The 23,189-nt window shown below is 42.5% G+C and overlaps 1 protein-coding gene across 2 annotated transcripts in view; it reads right to left on the bottom strand.

The window, feature by feature from the left end:
* Positions 1 to 23,189, bottom strand: part of SND1 (staphylococcal nuclease and tudor domain containing 1) — a 2,092,018-nt gene that overhangs the window by 191,464 nt on the left and 1,877,365 nt on the right. For both annotated transcript variants that reach the window (XM_078677758.1, XM_078677762.1), the window contains exon 19: positions 15,892 to 16,015. In XM_078677758.1, the coding sequence (XP_078533884.1) occupies positions 15,892 to 16,015 (124 nt within the window). The remainder of the gene's footprint in view (positions 1 to 15,891; positions 16,016 to 23,189) is intronic.

Genomic DNA, 23,189 nt, shown 5'->3' with positions numbered 1-23,189 from the left:
ATATGTCTGAAAGAATAAGACCATACTACAGCATTAACTAGTTCTACATGGTTGAAGAATCAGTTTGTGTTAGTAAATATGTCCATCTCATACGTGAATACACACTTAATAACCAAGTTCTTCATTTACACTTGTATCACATGGGCGAACAATATTTGTTAATTTTTTTAAATAAATTGATAGTGAACATTAATTAATCCTGGGATACCGAGGGTCTCTGGAGAGTTCCTTAAAGGCACGGTATCAATTTTCAAGACACATAATGGCAGCCTATGGGGGATTGTCTGTCCAACCCTTCCTCTCTATCATTTCAAGGATTTTGGTGAAGGGGAGTTTTCCCTGTGAGGAAAACTTGGTAAAATAGTGTTAAACCAGACATGGTGGGCTATCCTTTTCAATGTTTAGATGAAGGGGTGGCCTTTGTAGCCTTGTATATGTTAGGCTGCATTATTTGTCTTAATTCTCTCTTAAGTGCTATGCAGGACTGCAATGAAGACAGCTTAGGAGATTATTTTTGATTGCTCTGGGGTCCACGCACATGGGCGGAACTATTCACTAGATTATGACTATACACAGAGATACCCTACTACAGAAGCAATTTATCCAACTGGGTGACGGGTGGGGGGAAGCAGGTACTACTCAGGCGTTTGGGCTGGTACCCTTGAAAGCCCAGTATTGGGTTAGCAAACTGAAATTAAACAAGGGTTCATTTTTATATGCCCTGCCAGTCACATTTTCGTGGGCTCCCTTAGGTAACTGGATAGCACAAATATGACGAGAATGAATATGTATTCATGCCAAGGCAGACATCGAAAAGGCGGGGAACATGATCCATAAGGCCTCTAACTCCTACTCCCACCAGTTATGGACAGTAAAGGCTGTATCCAGAATAGGTATCCAGAACAGACGTCACCAGAAATACAGCACTGGATCCACACTACCACAAATGGGGCATCTGGACCCAATGTCAGAAGAATTAAAATGTCTGAGAAGCAGGAAGCAATGAATATGTGTGGGGACTGCACTCGTTGATCCAATTTTACCTGTTTGTGCGGTATGTGTGCGCGTTGGATTAGTGCCTGCACACTACTAAATAGCTAAATGTAGGGCCTGGTGACAGAAATGACCAGGACTCCAGCGTGCACCAACAGTGATTCAAATTCTCCAATCAAAAATAATATATCGTGTTTTTATCACACATTTAATCACAATACATCAAATGGCATCACCAAATATATAGCATTTCAAGTAAATGTCATAACAATAGTCCAACAAACGATTGATATAATCCAATGTAAAATACAAAAATTACAAAAAATTAAATTGCATCACAGATTGCATAAACCCCATGCATTTCGGGGCTTGTGCCCCTTCGTCGGGGGTCTGTGTGAAGAAAGGAGAGAAAAGAAACAAGAAGAAAGAAACTAAGTTACTTCCAGTGCTTAGGAGGGAAGTGGCTTTTCAACATATGGTATTTTTGAAGTCAATCTTACCGCAACTATGAACTTACAAATCCACTCATGGATTTGCTAATGACGTTGCGCATGACTGCGCAGTGATCTAAGGAGTAAACAAATGCTTCGAATGAACACAATACTATGTGAACCATGAATGTGCTGATGAATATAGAACACACAAAGTGCTAGTTACCTGAATACTTGCAGTTGATGTAACTGAAAATAAACAAACAGACAGGGTGCGTGCCGCTTTAAGTTGGGGCAAACTACTCTGAAGATTTACAATAAACATACGTTATTGTAGTGAAAATTATTCTAGGCTCACCTGCAGGATAGAGGATGAAACGTATTTACCCTGGGGGATTGAAAAATAAGAAAAACTATTGAGCATTTAAACAATGCATCCTCGTAAGCAGTTCTAGCTAACCCTCCACAACAGGGAGGAAATGCGTTTACCTGTCGGAGTTCAATGTGCGTTTTGGAACGGCAGTTCAGCGGAGTGTCTCAGCACACTGTAAAGACAGTAAGCGGATGGAGACTTTCAAAACCATGTCGTAAGTTATTGGTATTGTATATTAGTTTGGGGAAGCGAAGCTTACCGCAAAACTCGACCGGCTCGTTCAGAATGTAATCCGCATCCGCAACATCGTACACGCGACTAGTCCCTTTTCCCTTATTTAGCTCGTCAAGTATTGAGGGCCTGGGAATCGAAAACGGACTGCTTTGCGTTGAAGGAAAGCGCCATTGTTAAACGCCTTGAATCTCACTCGATTGCATGTTAACGCGATCGATTTAAATTTCAGAGTACGGTCCTGCAGACCCATTGAGTGTGATATAAATATAATAGAGAAAGGATAGGATTAGTTCAACAGAAAAACAAAGCAAAAACAGAGAAAATATTACTTTCATCCACTGCCTATTTACAATCTGATTCTGAACAGCCCATTTTAAAATGAAAAATTCAAAAGAGAAACATTAATGTTAGTTTACTACCTATTTACAATCTTATGCAGTACTATGATGAGTCGCAACAATTGATTGTGTTGAAAAGTATTACTGAATTTAGGGATGAATGTATGCGAGTGACATTAGTATCACCGTGGAATTGAGGTCTCGGGGGTCCTACTTTTGTGCATTCTTAGAAAACAGACCATTTCCATTTTGTCATTAAGCCCACTTGGGGCCATTGTTCGTAATTTCCGGATCCAAAAGGCTTCCCTCTGGAGGAGAATCTTAGCGTTATCATGGCCCAAACGCTGTGGGATCAGTTCGATTATTTGAAATCTTAGTTGCGCCAATGTATGCCCTGCGTCAATCCAATGCTTTGCCAATGGAGAAGTGCAATTTTTATTCCGTATCCGGCTTTTATGCTCTGACAATCGAACTTTTATTTTTCTGTCGGTCTTACCAACGTACAGAAGTCCACATGGGCATTTGATCGAATAAACCACATGTTCTGAGTTACAGTTCGTTGTGTGTCTCAGTGGTATTTTCTCTCCAGTACGTGGGTGCAATAAGGTACTCCCTAGAATGGCATTATTGCAGTTTTTACAATTGAAACACTTAGTAGTGCCTTTATATGCTTCATTTTGCTGTCTCCCATCACTCAAGGATTTATTCAAAATCTCTTTGAAGTTTTGAGCTCTTTCATATGCGAACAGAGGTTTGTCCGTGAACAGTGTGCCAAAATCATTCTCTATTTGGAGAATTTCCCATCTTTTCAGAATTATCCTTTTTATATCTCTAGAGGCTGCTGAATACTTAGATACAAAAACCATTCTTTGGTTGGCCATTTTAGATTTCTTTTGCAGAAGATCATTTCTTGGAATTGACTTGATTTTGCCTAGAGGTGCTTCAAGCAATTTTTTGGGGTATCCCCTGTCAAGGTATCTGTGTTTTTGTTCATCAAGACTTTTTTCACATTGTGCTTCGTCCGTTGATATTCGTTTTATCCTCATAAACTGTGAGATTGGAAGATTGTTAATCAGAGAGGCCGGATGAAAGCTACTGTGAAGCAAAGCTGTGTTCTTGTCAGTTGCTTTTTTGTACAGACTTGTTTGGATAGAATCTTCTGCTATTTCTACCATCACATCCAGAAATGGTAACGTTGTTGAACTGATGTTATGCGTAAATTGAATCCTCGGGTTAGCTAAATTCAGGGTTTTGATGTTTTCCTGTAGTTCTGAGGTTGACCGTTTCCATATCAAAAAAACATCGTCTATGTAACGTTTGTAATATACAAGCCCATCTTGCCAGGTACTATCTTCAAGAATGTAATCCAGTTCAAATTTCGCCATGAATATATTGGCATAAATACATGCCCCCGGAAATCCCATTGCTGTACCTGATAGTTGGATGTAATAATCATCAAGCCATGTGAAGTAGCTTAGTTAAACAAAATTCTAGTAGTTGCATGATCATCAACTTTTGTTCTTCAGGCTTATCAGTTCTCAGCAGAGCCCATTCCATGGCTTCTAAACCTTGTTTGTGCGGGATTGATGTGTATAATGACGTAACGTCTATTGTACACAATGTCCATTCCATGCAGTTGTCCGTTGAGATTGTTGCAAGACTTCTAAGGAAGTCAGAGGTGTCCTCCAAATATGTCGGCCACTCATGAATGAATGACTGCATCTGAGCATCAATGAATATACCTGGATTTTCAAAAATTGACGAGCATCCAGATACTATCGGTCTAAAAGGGGGATTTTTCAAGTCTTTGTGCACTTTCGGGAGAAAGTAAATTCTAGGTCTTCTTGGGTACATTTGCCTTAGATAACGTTTAGTCATGTTGTTAATCCATTTTAATTCTTCTGCTTTCTCCAAAATCATATCCAGCGTTTTCACGATTTCTGGAGTTGGGTCTTTCTCGAGTTTAGCATACGTGTTTGTATCTAGAACATGTTCATCACCCCTCTGTATATAGTAATCCGAGTCCATTATTACCAGACCTCCTCCTTTGTCTGCCTTTTGGATCTTTATGGTACTGTTTTTAGCCAATGCATATAACGTACTGCGCTCAGCTCTAGTTAGGTTGTTAGATTTTCTCTTGTAGTGTATTTTGCTCAAATCAGCTTTAACCAAAGTCTCGAATGTGTCCAATGTTTTGTGTGAAACTGGTGCCAGGAAGTTGCTCTTAGGTTTAAATTGAGTTTCTGAGGTCTCTGGAGTTTCAATCGGATTTAAGATTGTGAAGAAATGCTTAAGACGCAGAATTCTCATAAATTTGAAAAGTGCTACTTCAGTTTCAAGTTCATTCGTATGGTACGTACTAACAAATGACATGCCTTTGTTCAACAATTTTTCTTCGAACTCAGAGAGAGGATACTTTGAGATGTTCATTACGAGATTTTGGTTTGGCTCCGTAATCCTGTCTTTTTCGACAATTCCTTCTCTTTGTCCTTTTCCCTTTCCTCTTCGCGTCTTTTTTCGTTCATTTGCACTGTGGGTGGATCCGGTGGCTTGGTTTGTGACTGGCCAGCTTCTAAAAAAGCATCCGATCCCGATGCTTGGTCAGGTACAGTTGGTATTTGTAAACTTGAAGCTTGACGCTGTTGTGCGGAAATAGGTTGCCTTGATGTATTCGTATCGTTATCTGACATAGCGCTTTCATCTGACGAGGCTGCTGGTTGTTTCTTGCCAGTGTATCTTCTTTTGGCATACATTTCAGCCCAGGTATAAGCTTCATTGAGCTTGTAGTCTATAGTATCCCGCTTGAACTTGCGCAATTTTGTTTCCTGAAGTTCCTTCCCATATTTATCGAGCCTTATATCTATGTCCTCCAAAATTTTAGACCATGGTTCCTCTTCAATTTTAGCTGAGACCTCTCTTTTGACATTGAAAATCTCCTCTTCCAACTCATGTATGGTTTTGGCCAGCTCTTCAATTAGCAGGAGTATTAAATCCAACGAGCATTTATTTAGTATTTCGAACCACTTTTCCATGAATTGGGGGTTACTGTTTAATCTGTAAAGCATGGGTCGTATTGCCAGTCGAAGTCCCCTCGGGATCCGCTTAACTCGGTGATACTGTATCAATGTAGATGCGTGTAAGCGCTGATTCAATTCACGCCTTGTTAAATATTCTAATTGCTTGAGCTGTTGCGTGGTTGAACCTCCTTTGGCATCAAAAGTCTTAGTTTCCTTAATGAGCTTGTAAATTTGAGAAGCTTCATCCTGTGTATAGACTTTGGTATTTGCGCGGAAAAGGACTAGTCGCGTGTACGATGTTGCGGATGCGGATTACATTCTGAACGAGCCGGTCGAGTTTTGCGGTAAGCTTCGCTTCCCCAAACTAATATACAATACCAATAACTTACGACATGGTTTTGAAAGTCTCCATCCGCTTACTGTCTTTACAGTGTGCTGAGACACTCCGCTGAACTGCCGTTCCAAAACGCACATTGAACTCCGACAGGTAAACGCATTTCCTCCCTGTTGTGGAGGGTCGCTAGAACTGCTTACGAGGATGCATTGTTTAAATGCTCAATAGTTTTTCTTATTTTTCAATCCCCCAGGGTAAATACGTTTCATCCTCTATCCTGCAGGTGAGCCTAGAATCATTTTCACTACAATAACGTATGTTTATTGTAAATCTTCAGAGTAGTTTGCCCCAACTTAAAGCGGCACGCACCCTGTCTGTTTGTTTATTTTCAGTTACATCAACTGCAAGTATTCAGGTAACTAGCACTTAGTGTGTTCTATATTCATCAGCACATTCATGGTTCACATAGTATTGTGTTCATTCGAAGCATTTGTTTACTCCTTAGATCACTGCGCAGTCATGCGCAACGTCATTAGCAAATCCATGAGTGGATTTGTAAGTTCATAGTTGCGGTAAGATTGACTTCAAAAATACCATATGTTGAAAAGCCACTTCCCTCCTAAGCACTGGAAGTAACTTAGTTTCTTTCTTCTTGTTTCTTTTCTCTCCTTTCTTCACACAGACCCCCGACGAAGGGGCACAAGCCCCGAAATGCATTGGGTTTATGCAATCTGTGATGCAATTTAATTTTTTGTAATTTTTGTATTTTACATTGGATTATATCAATCGTTTGTTGGACTATTGTTATGACATTTACTTGAAATGCTATATATTTGGTGATGCCATTTGATGTATTGTGATTAAATGTGTGATAAAAACACGATATATTATTTTTGATTGGAGAATTTGAATCACTGTTGGTGCACGCTGGAGTCCTGGTCACTTCTGTCACCAGGCCCTACATTTAGCTGAGAAGCAGGAAGGCCTACAGCCTCATTGGGTAGATTAGGACAAGAAGCAGTACTAAAACATTTGCATAGCTTACTTTAGCAGATTCACAGGAGGGGTTAAGCCATGCATAAGGTCTCTAAATTGCATCTTGGCAATGCCTGTGTCACCAAACCATACAAAAGGCAACCTTTGCAATATTCTGAAACGACTGCCGCAAGAATTCAAGACAACAGTCTATGTGATGAATTGGTGAGAAAAATATCCTCAGCCTTCAGTGCTCATCTCAAATGCCTGTTATCTGAATTCATCTTTTCCTTGTGCTGTGGCTTTTTCCACAACATATTTCAGAGCCTCGGGGCTCCACCCGTTGACAGAGCCAGGAGCAATCCATCCAAACTTCGCTCCAAAAGCCACTCCTGGCACACATAACCCTGACAAATGAACATTCTGGGGTTGGAGCAGGCTTCCATGGGAACGATAATACACACAGTGATGATAGAACGGCAGTTTTGCCAACCCTCTGCGTTGTGAGCTGCCAGTGCCCTTACCCTTCCGCAGTGCCAGCTGAAGATACGCTACAAGAGTGACCTATTAATAAATGTGTACACTCATCCTCTTGAAATGACCTCTACATTAGCACCACCGGGTGATGGATGAGCTCTTACACATGTCTATTTATATTGCACAGCAAGCTCTGCATCAAAGCACAGAGAAGCAGCTACATGGACGGGTGTATTTCCGTGTAACATGATCACAAGCACTGGAAGGCAATTCCATGCTATGAACATTCATGGGTATGCTTTCCACCACCACCGGGTACTGAGCTTGCACTATCCACATCCGTTAGACAGAAGTCACATTTTTGCATCCATAGTGCATTGAGTAGGTTGCCATTAGACCCTGTCGGTAATGACCCATTCCAGCTGCTTATCTTTTCCACATACTTTGAAAGTGTAGCCTCTATCTGCTTCCTACCCATTGGCATTGAACACACATTTTCTACATTTATTAGTAATGTGTATTTGTTTTTTTCCTTACTTGGTGGTAAGCGTTTAATGCATGCTGAAATGTGAGGGGGTTAAAGTCAAACGCGTAAATCTGAGACTAGGTTATTTACATTGAGTAAGGATGAGCTGCACTTGACTATCAGGGTAGCGAGGGTGAACAGTTACAGGCCTCTCAGGGAGGTAGTGAGAGTGTAGGGGTGGGGGTGGGGGTGCAGGAGCTCAAAACACAAGAGCCAACCAACAGGGTTGTCACGACGTACCAGACCGGGAGGAAGAGGAGAATGAGGATGTATTCCCCCCCTTATGTCTCTCCTATACTTTATTTACAGTCTCCTTCTGGGCAAATTGCGAAGGGCTGGACCGGTCCCTTTAACCAGCTACAATTCCTGAAACCGAGGCCGATCCATGTGATACGGTCACGTTCACCAACAGGAGTTGTCGAAGAAGAGAGGGAGGGCTTTATATCTGGAAGCCCGTTTGAGATCGTCGAGGGGGAGAGAAACCTGATCACACCGCAGGACGAGGAAACCAGAACAGAGGCCGAGTACGAGAGGAGCTTCGAACGCAAGGACTCCGACGAAGAACCCCCCACTGATGACTTCCAGGGAGTCCAGAACCAGAGGGAGCCGGACCCTATCCGGTACTACGCAGGGCAAAAGTCCTAAAAAAAGAAGTGGGGGGACGCTGACGTCACAACAGGAAGTGACGTCACGAAGCACGCACATTAGACTCTGGCTGTAGTTTGTTATCGAGCTACCGGTAAAATAAGTGGGGGGAAGCCGTCCACCCGCATGGTACCCCGACTCAAGCTCTGGTACTACGTGAACACCGACTGCGCTCCTGGAGGAGCGTGGCTCCCAGAGGTACGTGGACGAATCCGGGGTTGGTTTAGTAAGCGCCTCTCAACCGCTGAGACACCGTTAAAGGAAGGGGAGGGTTGGCAGACATCCGTGGTATGCATGGCAGTGTAAAACCATAGCTGTGAAATGCGACACGTGGTGGCACCAGGTGTTGGTGTTCATCCCTCACTCCCCTCCCTTAGCCAAAGCAAGTATCGGACAACTTGCCTTAAATCTTCCTCTTTTTCTATTTTTTTCATGCCGGATGACCTTGGTTCAGTTGGACGACGACAAGCTGCTGTGAAGTACCCTGCCTCGGAGTGGACGACGTGGGAGAACAGAGTATTGTTGTTCCTTTGAACCAAAAGACCTCAAAATAAACCCTTTGTGCATACATCATACCCGCTCTTGTGTTCATTGACAAGGGTTGTCTATGTTTTGTTGCAGCATTAACTGCCCCCCTTCCACGTAACAGTTCTCCCTCCCATTAGGATGGAGATCCTGCTATTATCATCCTCAATGATCCATGGGCTTAGGCAGGAATTTGGCTCAGGGGCAACTCGGTTCAATGTCTTCTTTATTCCTTTTACTGCAGTCTCCATTGGGCACTTGTACCTCAGTCTCTTGTCCGCTGGTGCAGGACAAGCCTCACGATTTCCCTGCTGGTCTCTCGTGGCAGCTGCAAGTTGCACTCCCACCCTCCCAGCAATGATTCTTATGTCGCGGAGAGCACAGTGGCAGCCGCGTAAGGTTTGCCGGACGTACTGTATGAGGCAGAACTGCATGTCAGTATTGGTCTTCGGCATCAGAGGCTCTCAGCAGTTGCCATTGGGACCTCCAGACGGAATCCCTCGCTGTGGTCACTTTGGGGCAGTTGAGTACTCCATGTCAAGGAAAAAGTACCAAAGCACACAACCGAGTCCAGCAAGAATAATTAATAAGTCCAACATGTATTCAGAAGAAAAAGTGAACAAGAGTTGGTTTTATTCTTAAAGTTTTCTCCAGATCCTGTTCTATCTCATACAACATCAAAGAAGCAGCTGCTGTTTCTATGATGTTGTATGACAGACGAGGGAGACTGGCTCTCAGGCAGACACCAGCCCCGGTTGCACAGTGGCTACATAAGTATGTGAAGCACTTCCTTCACTGCTCAAGAACTTTGTACTAGAACAGTGTGGAATGGGTTACATCCCAGTTTCCAGTCAGGGGATAATGATTCACGGTCTAAAGCTTCAGAACCGGTTACTGTTTGTTCCCTTTCAAATGTAATTTCCAGGCTGCTCTTTTGACACAGGAATTGTGCAAGGCTGGCTCCAAGCAGGAGTACCCAAAACATGGGCACAATGAAGTGTGCGTTCTCTGTACCAGGGTGGCACCTGACTGACACAGTAATCTAAGACAAGGTGCAGGCTCTGCCTAGAAACATACTAGTATGAAACAGAGACCCACCTTCACATCTATCTACCAAATGGCAGCACTCAGGAATTCAGGAAGAACTAATCAGAAGTCATGCGTTAAAGGTAGCTTTTTGTCCCCACAATTCAGACATAGAAAGGCAGGTAAAACCTTTTTTATTGTCTGGAGAAAACTGCCCTCACCCATCTCGTGTCATTCTAAACTAGGGACACCCAAAAATCCCCAGCACTTAACACAAAAAGTCCTACTACCACATATGCAACAATTCACTGCACATATGCACATTCGACATACACACTGATGGTCGGCGCAAGGTTTTGGGTTTGCCTTCAGAGAGCAACTTTACACAAGAGGGTTCAGTAGACCGCATTCTCACTAACATGGGAAACATGCCTGGTCACACTACAGATTCAAAAACTCGGTGCATGGTCACAACCGCTTTATATGATACACACTCCAATGCTTCCTATGAGTGCACGCTTGGCGTGCCCCAAGAAATTACACAAGGCGGCCCTAAACCTTGCACTGTAAGGGCCAGATCTCACTAGACACATGCTAGATTAAGGGGACACCCGAGACAAAATTAAGGTCATATTGCCAAGGGCACGGAAACGCACTCATTTAGGATGGGGGGTGGGGGGGAGTGGGGGAGACACAATCCAACACCTATTCATTCAATTTGGTGCAGAATCTACCCTTCTCCATCTTGGACATGTCCTTATCACATTCATTTTAAACTGAACCACTCCTTTCTACATCCAGAGCCACAATGGCAGCTTTAGTCACAATTGTGCACCAAGTGTGCCTTTGTCACATCGATTAGGTATCCTATTTAAATTTAGGCGCCAGAGATGCAGGAGTTATTCTAACTACAACCAAAAAACAAGACCTGTGTGCATTTGTTGTCCTGCAGTCACCCGATACTGACTACCTGCTTGAGGTTGATAGGTGGTGTGGAATTAGGGCAATGGTCAGTGGCCAGCGAGTACACCAACCCGCCAACTGGCACCCATGTGCGTGACACGTACTCCTTAGGACTGAGAAACTTGTGTCTGTGTGGTTGGACAAGCTGAGAGCGGAAAGCACACCATCAGTCACAAGAGATCCTAGAACTGGTTCCCGCATAAACATGTAGCTTGACCCTGCCTAAGCAGGTGGATGAGTGGAGACGAATTGAGAGAGTGAAAAGACTCACTGCGAGGGCGGAGCCTTGGACCGGTGCTGCCATTACATAGTGAAAAATGCAAATTAAGAGTGCAGATAGCCAAACCACCAGCGGAAATATGTGCATGCAGAAGTTGGCACACATAAGCAATGCCTAGCCTAGGGCTGGTGCAGAAGGAGAGGTGGACAACACAGTGTACACTTAGAAAGGGAGGGCTGTGGTTGTATCTATGTTGTGTGGACGTCTGTGATGCAAAAACGAAGCTATGCATGAAAGCAAGGAAGTACTAAAGATGAACGGAGCCTCTTTTTGTAGTGAACTATGATTATACCAGTGTTTTATTCCCACCACAGATTTGTGACGAAGTGGTTACTTTTATTTCATCGAATTGTTTTGAAGAGGAGAGTAATCATCCATTACACAGCTAAGGAATGATGCAGCATGCAGTACTGTCCCATGCTTTGGGAATATCCCGGGGTACTTCTAATGCATGAAGGGATTGAGGGGAGGCGTCTGAAAGGTGGAACTGGTTAGTGTGAAGCACCGTGCAGGGATTGGTGGAAAGAGGGGCTTAACGCATTTACTGGGACACAGGTGGGCTGAAGATGATGCTCTGCAGATGGAGGAAGAACAAAAGGAAGTATGAAAGGGTGATGAGGGCTCCTGAGAAAAATTATGGTATTAAAATGAATGTCGACTTTGAAAGAGACAGATTTTTCAAAAGGGCGCAGGTGGCAGGCAAGATAGGGTAACCGTATGTGTTAGCAGTAGCACTACATACGATGGAAGCAAAGAGTACATTTAAAGAGCTACATGAGTAAATCATGAGAATGTAATCTTAAAATTCAAAAGTATTTGTCCTTGAAAGAACAAAACACAGGATAGGATTATAAGCATTGCCAAACATTTCAAACACACAGAACTACGTGTGGCAGGTAATCCAAGTGGTGGTAAAATTGGAAATTAGCACGGATCTGTTGTGTATGATGAGAATGAACCTTCGAAGGAAGAAGAGCTCAAACACGGGGGGCAAGTTTAAGGTAGTGCATTCCAAAATGCGGCGATACTGATGTGGTAGCAAAAGGCACCTGACTATCTGGAAACCGCCCTCCCAACAAAACGAGGTATTAAAAGTGGACGGGTGTGGGACGTTTTTTCCACAGGGGTGGAAGAATGACATTTATTTTATTGAGTTTTGCATGGCGCAAATTTGACCCGAAGGTAACAGAGCGCTTTACAGTGTTAGCAAAGCATCAATTACACCAGTTACAAATGGAGTACATAAAAATACATAGGAACAGTATATAAAAGAAGAATATGATAGACAGCAGGAAATGTGGGCGATATAGTTCTCAGGTAGTTATGGTAGTGTTTTGCAGAGGTGGTTTGGAAGAGAAGAATGGAGAACCCAATTTACATGACTAAAGTGATATACTAGTGTTAAAAAGCCTGAAACTAGGGAGGAGCGTCTACCAGAATCTTACACGCCCTCAAAAGCATGCCATTGAAATAGAAGGAGTAAAGAAACATGGGCTGATTTGGGTTTCCTATATAGGTTAATAATCATATCGGGCTGGAATGAACAAAAAGGTTTGAGTCTCGAAATGGCTCCAAAACACACCAGACACATTTCTGCGTCATGCCAAGATAGTGGAGTCTCACTGGGTAGTGATTAGATGTAGGGCAGAGGTACAATTGGCTCTGTAGGTTCTTATGAGGTTCCTCGGAGCGCACTGAAAAAAGCAAATTTGGGAGAATTGGGTTTTACACAGGTTTGGGAGGACGTTTGAAATATACAGTGAACATGGTGGATTGCTATAGTACGTGGTCAGAAGTCAAATTGTACCCAGGGTAATAAGGGTTGTAGAGCTGGAGAACATATGTTGGCTAGTGTTCCGGAGAGAAGGAAGCCCAGATAAATCACTGTGTGAAAGTGCAGTTTAATTGTTCCAAAAACAAGGCACCTGGTGAAGTAGTTTAGCTTGCTGTCGAGTTAGCGCATGCACCTAGCTGCTGGAAATTGTTCCAAATGAATGAAGAGTGATTAGAGGAAGAAGAGCTAGAAATAGAATAAATCTTTATCCAGTGGAAGGGGAGTCAACTTTTACTTTGCAGCATGGCAGGGCAGGAACGTTGAGTTAGAAGATGATATATAGATGGGTCCCCGAAGAAAGCGGGTTTATTATGGAGTGCTGCATAAAGTGGGGCATAGGAGAAGACATGATGCTAAGCTTAGAAGGGATTAGCTGTGATGTATGGTGGAAGAGATGGAGAGAGTGGTTTAGCAGGCGAGGAAAAGGACGTGGAGAACTGTTCTCTGGAGCTGAAAAGAGTAGCGAGCGAGAATGACACTACTCTAGTAGTTCATGGTAAAGACATGTGAAATGTAACGAGAGGGACGGATGGTTATCAGGGTTGTGGAGGGATCAAGCAGGGGCAAGGAGAATCTGAGAAGGGTTAATGAATATGAAGAATGAGTTCGGAGGAGAGATTGGAAGATTATTGTAAGGTCCAAGAAACTGAAACCTGCGCTTCCATATATGAGATTGGTTTTATTATAAATTGACAGTTTATTCTAATGTTAATACAGGTCAGGGTACTGTGTTAAACAAGGAACGGAAGTATGTTGTGATGGGTTTAGGTGAACCTCTTTAAGCTACTACCCATGTTCTGGACTTATTGGGGAAAGTAATGTGTAATAAGTGTCTCTTCGGAATTGTTACTAACACTAGCAAATACCATTAGGAACCAGAGGCTGCCTCTGCATTAGCTATTTATGCAGTTTTTATAGTGCGAGGCGTTAGAGCACTTTACACAGAGAAAGTCAAGAGATTACAAAGAAAACTGGGAGATTATAAAAAGGAAACAATAACATTATTTTTGAATAACAAAACAATTAATTGAAAATTTATAGGGAATTCCACATACAGTAAAAGTGAATACAATCAAACAATGTGTTTAGAAGCAGAAAGCAGGCAAGAGATGTCAAAGTAAAATCATATATGTATTGAAAACTAATTAAATCATATAGAAAATACACAGAGGTGGAAGCAGAGAGCAGAAGAAAGTTCACAGGAGAACGTAACAGTCTCAGAAAGCTGGGGAGAGAATGAGTGAGGCGCTCTTCAAGCAGAGTAGAAGTGGCTTTAGAAGAGAAGCTTCAGCGCATTCTTAAAATTTGCCATGGAGGAGCTGGTGGTGCGTAAAATGGGGGATGGGGCGGGAGAGTTCTAAACCCTTGCCGCACTCTCCATGTAGAGTCAATCGAAACCTAGCCACTCGGTGCCAGGTCTGTTAAAGCACACCCATTGTACACCAATGAAGTATGATTTGAAGTTTTGACAGTCCTTTTGCTTTAAATACAAACGGTGTATCTCGAGTGTATGGATTCCTATGCATTCTGACTGTGATCTTTTAACTTTCCTGGAGTTTCCTGCCACTTTCACCAACGGGAAGGCAGACACTGTGAGCCAGATCAGCCTTTTCTTATCGTTCCACTGGTAACCCAGCCTTTGCCAGGTCTGTTCTGAAACCAGCGACTTAATAGAACTGCCCGCTGGTTTCAAATGTTTTGCCATTTACTAAAATGTTATTCTTCGTTTCCCCAAGACTAATTGTGAGTGTGGCCTATCTGTCACTATAGTTGATATTGTTGCAAACTCTGCAATCGAACTTCACAAGGGGACTGCCTGATAAGCTGAGCCCAAGCCACCAAAAAGGTGAGGACCCTAAGCAAACTGGGGGTGTAAGTGGTAACTCATCGTGATGGTTTCCATTCCAGATGAAGGGGCCCTTGTAGCGCCCTCACTCTATTTAGTAGCTTATATGCAGACTCTCCTGAATCTAAGTGCTTTCCACTTTAAATGAGGATTTAAGCCAGCACTTAGAACTCCAACTGGCAATTTAAGGTAGTCCTTTCATAAAAACAATTAACGCACATACTACCCACAATTCAGGAAGCTTTCACACAGGATGGGTTTTTGAGAAACATCTGGACGTCAATGTACCACAAACATTACAGCCTTCAGCATTCTTCCCTACTCACAGGGGGTTTGGAAGAGCAGCAAGTGTGGCTGGCCCATGAAGACCACTCCATTATTCGGACCCACACTGGATCATCAATACATACACACGCACACCTATAGAAGTCATTCATCCAGGTCACACAACAGTTAAAGCCACCATGTCTCTTCAGCTGGGCAACTGGATCATTTTATGTGCACTCTGGTGGCCAGGCGAGGTAATTCTCCTTGCCGATAGTGGGTACTTGAGTCGAGACTAGGCGTACTGCTTGGGGCATAGCAGGCCTTTCCATTAACGCTATTTTGGTAACTAATGCTGCTTTGTCATTGAGGTCATTTGAATTTCTCTTGTGATTATTCCAATTAGCCGTACAATCAGGTCACTGTGAAGAAGCGTTGGTAAACCAGTTCATCATTTAATTCTTACTCAGTCTTGGGATTATGGGTATTTAACCCTTCTGTATAGGACCGTCTGGCTTTAATGCTTGCCCTTTGTCATTTTGTGGTAATTAAATTTCACTTCAACAATTTACCCTAGTTTTGGGGTCCCTAATGTCACTATTCATTTTCGTTTGCGCAGGTAATTAACACACACGTGTTTTGTGCGTGAGAGAGAAGGAAGGAAAGAAAGGGGTTGGTTTGAGCTGAATGAAAGGGGGATGGGAACAGACGCAGGGGGGATCGAAAATAAAAAGGCAAGTCCAGATGAAAAGGAAGGGGAAGAATTTGGGTTTTATCCTTGCTTTGGACTATTTATGCTATGCAACTTACCACTCTCCATCTTCAAACTTGGCAATGCAGTAGTCCCCACGTCGCGGTGCGTATGATCCTTCAACGGGAGGATGGCTGGCAATGTCACTTCTCATATTCTCCATCAACTTTTCAAGTTGGGCTCCTAAAAAGAAGAGCAAGCACAGAGGACACTGTAAGGCAGTTTGCTTGTGCGTGTTGGCACCACATCTCCCACAAACACACCACAGCTACCTGGCAGAAGGCAGCTAAAAATAAGCAAGTTGGTGACAGAGGATGACTGAACGCACAGTAACTCTCCAGATGTTATCATGCAGGAGGATGCGTGCCGCACAGTCAAAGTGATCATACACAGCATGCCTTTAGAGGTTACAAGCAAGTCATTCTGCGATAAACAGAATCTGGTACTCAGCAGCTGCCTAAATCAGATAGACGAGACTAACATCTAGCTCCCATACTATGAGCTGTAGGCAAATAAGGTACAATGTGGGTATAGCAGTGATTTTTTTATCCACTCTCTAACACAGTTCCGATGACTCTGTGTACGAAACCCTCCTGCAAAAAGGTATAATCAGCTTTCCAGATTGTTGAAGCCCCAACTCATTATCCAGACATTATATTTTCAGAGTGTCGTCATATTTTCTAAAGATATAACCGCCTGTCCACAAGTCTATGCACAAAATTGACTAGGTAGACTCCTGTCATAAATGAGCTTCAACCATTTGTTTGGGGCGTACGGACCACAGGTAGCATGGATAGAAGTTATGGTTCGTTGAGCAGTTCACGCCCCTCAAGACTTACTGCTATCACTTCCTTTCTTCAGCATTCATAAGGGACATCTCAAGGCCTGCAGGCTCCTCTTTGTATCTGAGAGAAGTGGTACCAGAAGTCGCCTGCACTAATAAACCTGGCCATCCAATTTAGCGACAGAAAAATCAAGGCACACGCAGACGTTGAGTATAAAAAGATTAATAAGAACCTGCCAGAAGCTTCTCAATCCAAGTATTTTGCTATATGATTCCCACAAAGCCTTAGTGAAAAATTGGGGCCTCAATCGGAGCTGAATAATAAATACGTTTCTTTCCAATAAAAATTGCCAACAATATCACACTTCATAACCAAGGAGAACCACCCCAGTGGCAGGGGCCTTGGTAAATTTGCATTTGGATTACAGTAACGTTCTATGTGCAGGTTAGGAATGGTGTCAAATCCCCTAGTAGCAGAAAGTTGAGCTCACTAAGGGAAGAATGTTTTTTGCGCATCACAAATGTGTCTCTAGGCAAAAATTAAAAAAAATATATAATCATTTCTGCATTGCCTTCTTTGAGACATTTTACAAACCAGTACCTGTTCTGTAGGGTGCCATTTACTTTGGCCTGATAAATTCAGAACACAGAAAAGAGGTATTTCTCCAACAGAAGAATTTTAAAATCTAACAATCAAGGTTTGTTGATTACTCCCAGATCCCGATTTGTTTTTAAGAGATTAGCACCTATCTGTCTACGTCAAAGGAAATGTCATTTGATCATTAACAACATGGTCGTAGGAGATACTCCGAAAATTACCAAAAACCTTCTGCTTATGACCCTCTTTATTACTGTACATGTCTTACTGCAGTGGAGTCCTATAGTAGGCCCAGGAGGGCCAGCACCATGGAGGATTTTGAGAAGATCACATCAGGTAAACTAACAAAATATAAACCTCGGTGCTTCTCTGGGAAATATCACATGGACCTGGCCATTTTGGATCGGAGGTAAACACCCCTGTGTTATTGTTCACGTACTTTGCTCATATTCGCTTTTGGATGGGAGGTTAATTTCTAAATTGTTTTGTTTGTTGACACTATGACCTTTTTTTGCTGCAATGCACAAGGTGATTGTTTTTATTCAAAAAGTAACTTTTAATCCTGTTCTTGCTCATGTCTTAATGTTTTTTTTAATGAAGTTTCGGTGCGTACTTTGGTTGTTTATGTTCACTTTTTTGTAACATTTGTGAAATTTTCAAGAAGGAGCAATGTAATATGTAGCATATGCACGAGGAAAAAAACCCAGCATGGTTTACTTTAACCTTCTATTGAGCACAGTATGACACGTGCAAGGTGCGCAACAGAGCATTTTTGGGTCAATTCAAAACCCAATGCAAAAACGTGGCGATATTTGGACTTAACGTTTTTATTAAATCTTACCTGCTTAATAGACTAGGAGGAAAAGAAAAATGTCAACAAGATTTGGGTTTTTGAAGTCCACAAGACAATCATCCATGTCTATACTTGTGGCAACATTAGGAAGAAATAAGTGCACGTAAAACTATCAACAAAGCAGTCATTCGATCTCATACGAGACGGCTGCACATTGATAGCATACGCTGTGATCCATTGAGTTCACAACTTAAGATGTTCTGCAGCAAAGGCAGCTCCAGAGAAATTCAAACTGAATGAGCAAACATGCCTCCAGGAACCATCTTTTAGAGGCCACCTAGAGTAACACCCACCTGCTACACTATGTCCCCATTTGGCTGGCTGTGCCTGTTCATGTCATAAATCATGGTGTTCTGCCAAAGACTATTTCATTAAGTATACAAAACAGTGATGGATGGAACGCTTGAATTTATCTCAGCCACTGGTAATCACTCTGCCCGCATCCCAATCCATCATTCATTTGAAACCATGCTACCTTTGTTGGGACCCAGCTATATGCAAATCAGTCTTGATCCTACTCAACAGAACAGTCTAGTTTGTAATGTCAAGTCAGGTTCCTTGATCAGTAATACAAGCAACCCAGGACCTGTTACGCCCTAGCTATTGCCTCATCACCATGCCGACTGGAGTACGGTCAAGACTGATTTGCATATAGCTGGGTCCAAACTGAGGCAACATGGTGTGCAAAATAACCATAGATTGGTATGTGGCCTTGTGTAATAACCAATGGCTGACATTTATTCAAGCATTCCATACACCACAGTTTGTACACTATTTAGTGTGTCGCCTTAAGTGGTATGGGTATGCCCAGACGTGGATCCAATGCACAGTGTCACTGGAACCAAGCTGTACCCGGCTGATGAGCCGATAACTAGAGCAAAACCATCCTGGGTTGCTTGTGTTCTGGTTCAGGGAGGACCCGGCCTGGCAGTTTGGGCTGAACTGTTCTGACTGGAGAAGGCTCAAGACAGGTTTGCATTCAGCTCGGTGCAAACTGAGGAGACCTGGTGTGCAAAATAACCATGGATTGGGATGCGACCCCAAGTAATTAACAGTGGCTAAGATTAATTCAAGCATTCCATCGATCACTTTTTCGTGTACTTTAATGAATATTTCAGATCACTGTTAAATACAGAATTAGGTGCAACTCTACCACATAAATAGGATTTGGTTCCCTTGGACCTATGCGATTCTGAGAAGGAGTATGATGGTGTTTTGAAACTGGATTTTATGTCATATGATTTTTTCAATTAGTTGTGTTGAGTGAGACCGTGCACATTTTGATTATGGAATGTTATGCATTACCCGGGTGAGGGTGGTGGTGGTGGTGGTAAAGTCCACCATGGTGTATTCTGAATTAAAAGCTTAGATGTATAATAATGTCACTTACTAACCTAGAATTGGTGAAGATTATTGCACATCCCAGACAGGTGTGTGAAAACAACAGGGAGAAAAATATTCAAGATATTTTTTCTGTTAGGGTTGATTGTTTTTGCTTACAGAGATTTGCCGTTTATAAAGCAAAGAGGCACGAAATACATTGGATATGGGAATTCGGCTGCAGGATATATGAAGAATATAAATCATATGGTTTTACGAAATTTTGTTAGAAGATAAACATGAGTGAAACGGATTTATACTGCAAACAAACGTAAGAAAAGAAACTAACAAAATACAACAACAAAGAACGCATTGGAATCTTTGAGATTTAATCAATCTACAGAAAAGTGTCTCTGCAACAGGTGAATGAAGTTAGTTACTCCTGCAGGTGCACAATGCACCTAGAGCCTACGTCTACCAGATGAGCCCCTGTGAACACTGAAATTATAAATTAAGTAGTGAACAATCAAAAGATGTTAGCTCTAAAAAAAAGTGCTCACACCAGACCATAGTGGGTCATTGTAGTATAGAAATATCATTTAATACCAGACTGTCTCCAGATTGTGAATCACAAGTCCTAGTCTGACAAAGATGACTTCTTCCTATTTGTACAGGATCACAGCAGGTACCTGCATGGATGATAATTTGTTTATATAACTGGAAAAGGTCTAAGTCAATTATCGCTGATGCCCTCCAGGCACTGTTGTCATATGGAGATAATTCTTGCAAATTCATCCCAATAGCATTTGGAATTTTACATGGTTAACGCAACTGTGTTACTATCATGAAACACACAAGACTATGAGCTTTGTCCCAACCCTCTGGATTCTTATTTGTAACTATGGGTTTGAATCCTATCAGGAGTTTCAAATGTGAGGTTACAGCCCCAGGCAGCAGGTAGACCTCGGTCTCCTAGAAAATACGGTGTTGCTCTAAAGCCTTGACCACAGCCCTCGATACCTATTCAAGTTCTCTCTGTTGGCCGCTGCCACACAGCAATTGAAACTAATTCGCAAACATGCTCAGCTGGGTTTCTATTTGTATGTATACCTTGCTTCTCAGTCCTCCCCTTATCACTTAATTAAACCTTCATATTAATACTTATGTGCACTCCCTGACGTTTCCTTTGAATTATGGCCAGTTTATGGTCGCGTTGCTATTCCGTGCAGGAGGCTTCCAGGGACAATTGTGTCAAGGGACACTGATTTAGATGGCCCAATAATAGCCTGCTGCACTTCAGTGATGGCCCCACATCTGCTTCATTATCCGAAGAAGCCGCTGCAAACAGCTGCCTTGGCTCTTCCTGGTGGCAAGCCACCCTGACATCTGGCTTCTAATTTATGATGCAAATGACTCATACATAAACACTTTTTTAATTCGGTCCTCAGCAAACCAGTGCATCACATGGCAGTTTAAATGTCTGCCACCCTAAGATGTCAAAAGCAGGGCAGAAAAGTGGCATTACCCTGCTGTGTTGACAATATTAGAGTTCCAGGGATGACCCAGCTGCCAGGGGCAGACATCCAGTGCACCAGGAGGACACTATACCAGAACCGGTCCAGATAAGCACAACCATTTATTACATCCTCAAAAGAGGGGGGGGGATTCTTCTACTCTGGAAGCGCCGAATCCATCTTACCAGTTCTACAAGCCCCCACCATCAACTTTTCTGATACAGTGGTATCTGAGTCTAGCCCAGCACGGCACCTCAGACTATGACAGCAGATAAAGTCTGTGTCTGATCTAGATTGTACTTATTTGAACAATACTAAATTATCTCTTTAAGGATGACCAAGAAGAGGAGCACATGGGGCAAGGAGAAATTCCCAACTCGACTGTGCCAATCCATCACAACCTTGTTTCGAGGAGGAGGGCACCGAGAAGTCAGCTCTCAACTTGACCCCTTCCATATAAGCCACTTTGGTGTCAAATGGTTTTAACGATGATAGTCTGCCAGTCAAAAACAGATAAAAAATCACGGGGACATTCAACATTAGACAGGAATACCTTGTTGTCACAGTGCTTTTTTGGAACACGTGAACTGGCTGAACTATGGGTGGCTCTAGTAATCAGTTAACTTAAAAGGATCCTGAGTGACTGCACACATTTTTAAAGTTAGTGAGTGATGTTCGTATTATGCAGCATGGTGTATTATTCTTACTTTTGTGGGTGCTCCATCAGACCCAGGATGCCCAATGTCATAAGCTGGCCCAAAATGTGCACAAGTGGACAACAGTCAACCAACTATGCAGCCACCTTTACTTAGGGAGATGGAATTGAAACACCTTTTACACTAGTATTTTGTGTCATTTAATATTGTTTTTAACAATTACAGGTTGATGCACGACAATTATCTGAAATATTACCACTCAGACTTTTCTCCATATTGTATTGGTTATGCTGACATCAAATCCATAAGGGTTAAAACAACGCAAATTACCACAATCAATATAGTTTGACAAGCAGTCAAACATTCCTGTTGGAAAGTCTGCTTCTTCATTATACTTCTATTTTAATAACTTAAAAAAAACCTGATGAAATGTAATATTTTCTGGTGAAACAAATGAGGTTCCCAGCTCATGGTGTTCTTGAGATAAAACCCAAAACTATTTTCAAACAGTTCAATAAACAGTCAATGGCAGCATGCCACAACAAGCAATAGCAAAGCCAATGGGTCTCCGCAATGCCTGAGCTCCGAGCTACTGGCGGTGTCAATGTGACTGTCTTTCAGTGGAATTTGGTCCCCTAACTGATGTTACCACGACAGTGTTAGTGTGTTAATGTAACCGTATTAGTGTTAATGTGACAGCACCCATGAAAAAAATAACAAACAAGTGTAAAGTGAGAGAAGAAGACTTCGCAAAATTAAAGAAAATTACCTATAGAAATGTAATCAGTCCATGCTAAACACAGGAAGAGGCATGACAAATGCATGCCATGGACAAATGGAGAGACAGAAAGGGATAGCAACAATGGAGCCAGCAAATGGGAAGCCTACGGGTGGGCTAAAGCCTACAAAGTATGTATAGCATGTCTTGAATAGACAGCAAACGCGCTGTTTAGCCGAGATCCAAGAACACATGGCTGCATCAAAGGATACCAGGAGACTGAATATCGCAGGCGACAGGTGGCCTTGGTGACGAATAATGTTTGCAACATGTAATGTTGACTAAAACCTGCTCCTTTAAAGACTAGTAGGCTGAGCCAACACGTGAAGTTTTGCTGACGTTGTAATAAGATAAAAGAAATCAGACTTTCCAAAAATAATAAGAAGAGTTACTTGTGCTTTCTATTAATTTTTCAGAATGCAGTTTGGTTGTTCTATGTTATGAGCGATCCTATGTATACTGTTGCTGTTTGAGACTTTAGTGGGACAAAAAGACAGTATATCAAGCAGTACCAGTTGAAGACCTTCCTACTGTCCCTTCTACCTTGCGGTTCTTTGAGCTATTGAAACTTTAAAGGACGATGAGCGCTCCAAATCAACCAGTCGCAGCGGAGTTGTTCTTTTTCTGCAGTGTTCCTTTGGTCTCGGGGCCTGATCTGGATACAATGGGGGTGGGGAGGCGAGGGTCCTGAGGGTGATCCTTGGGGACTCCAGGGTGAGTGCTCATCAGCTTACTGTATTGAGAACATGGCTACTGGCTGCTAAACCTCGAAACCACGCATGTGGAAGTTGGAGACCTCAATGTGTCTCATAATCCGCCCCAGACTGAAGTCAGACCTGGCCAAGGCAAGCTGT

This window comes from Lissotriton helveticus, chromosome 1_1, assembly GCF_964261635.1.
Source record: "Lissotriton helveticus chromosome 1_1, aLisHel1.1, whole genome shotgun sequence".
Classification (NCBI taxonomy): Eukaryota; Metazoa; Chordata; class Amphibia; order Caudata; family Salamandridae; genus Lissotriton; species Lissotriton helveticus.
This window is presented reverse-complemented; position numbering and strand designations above follow the sequence as displayed.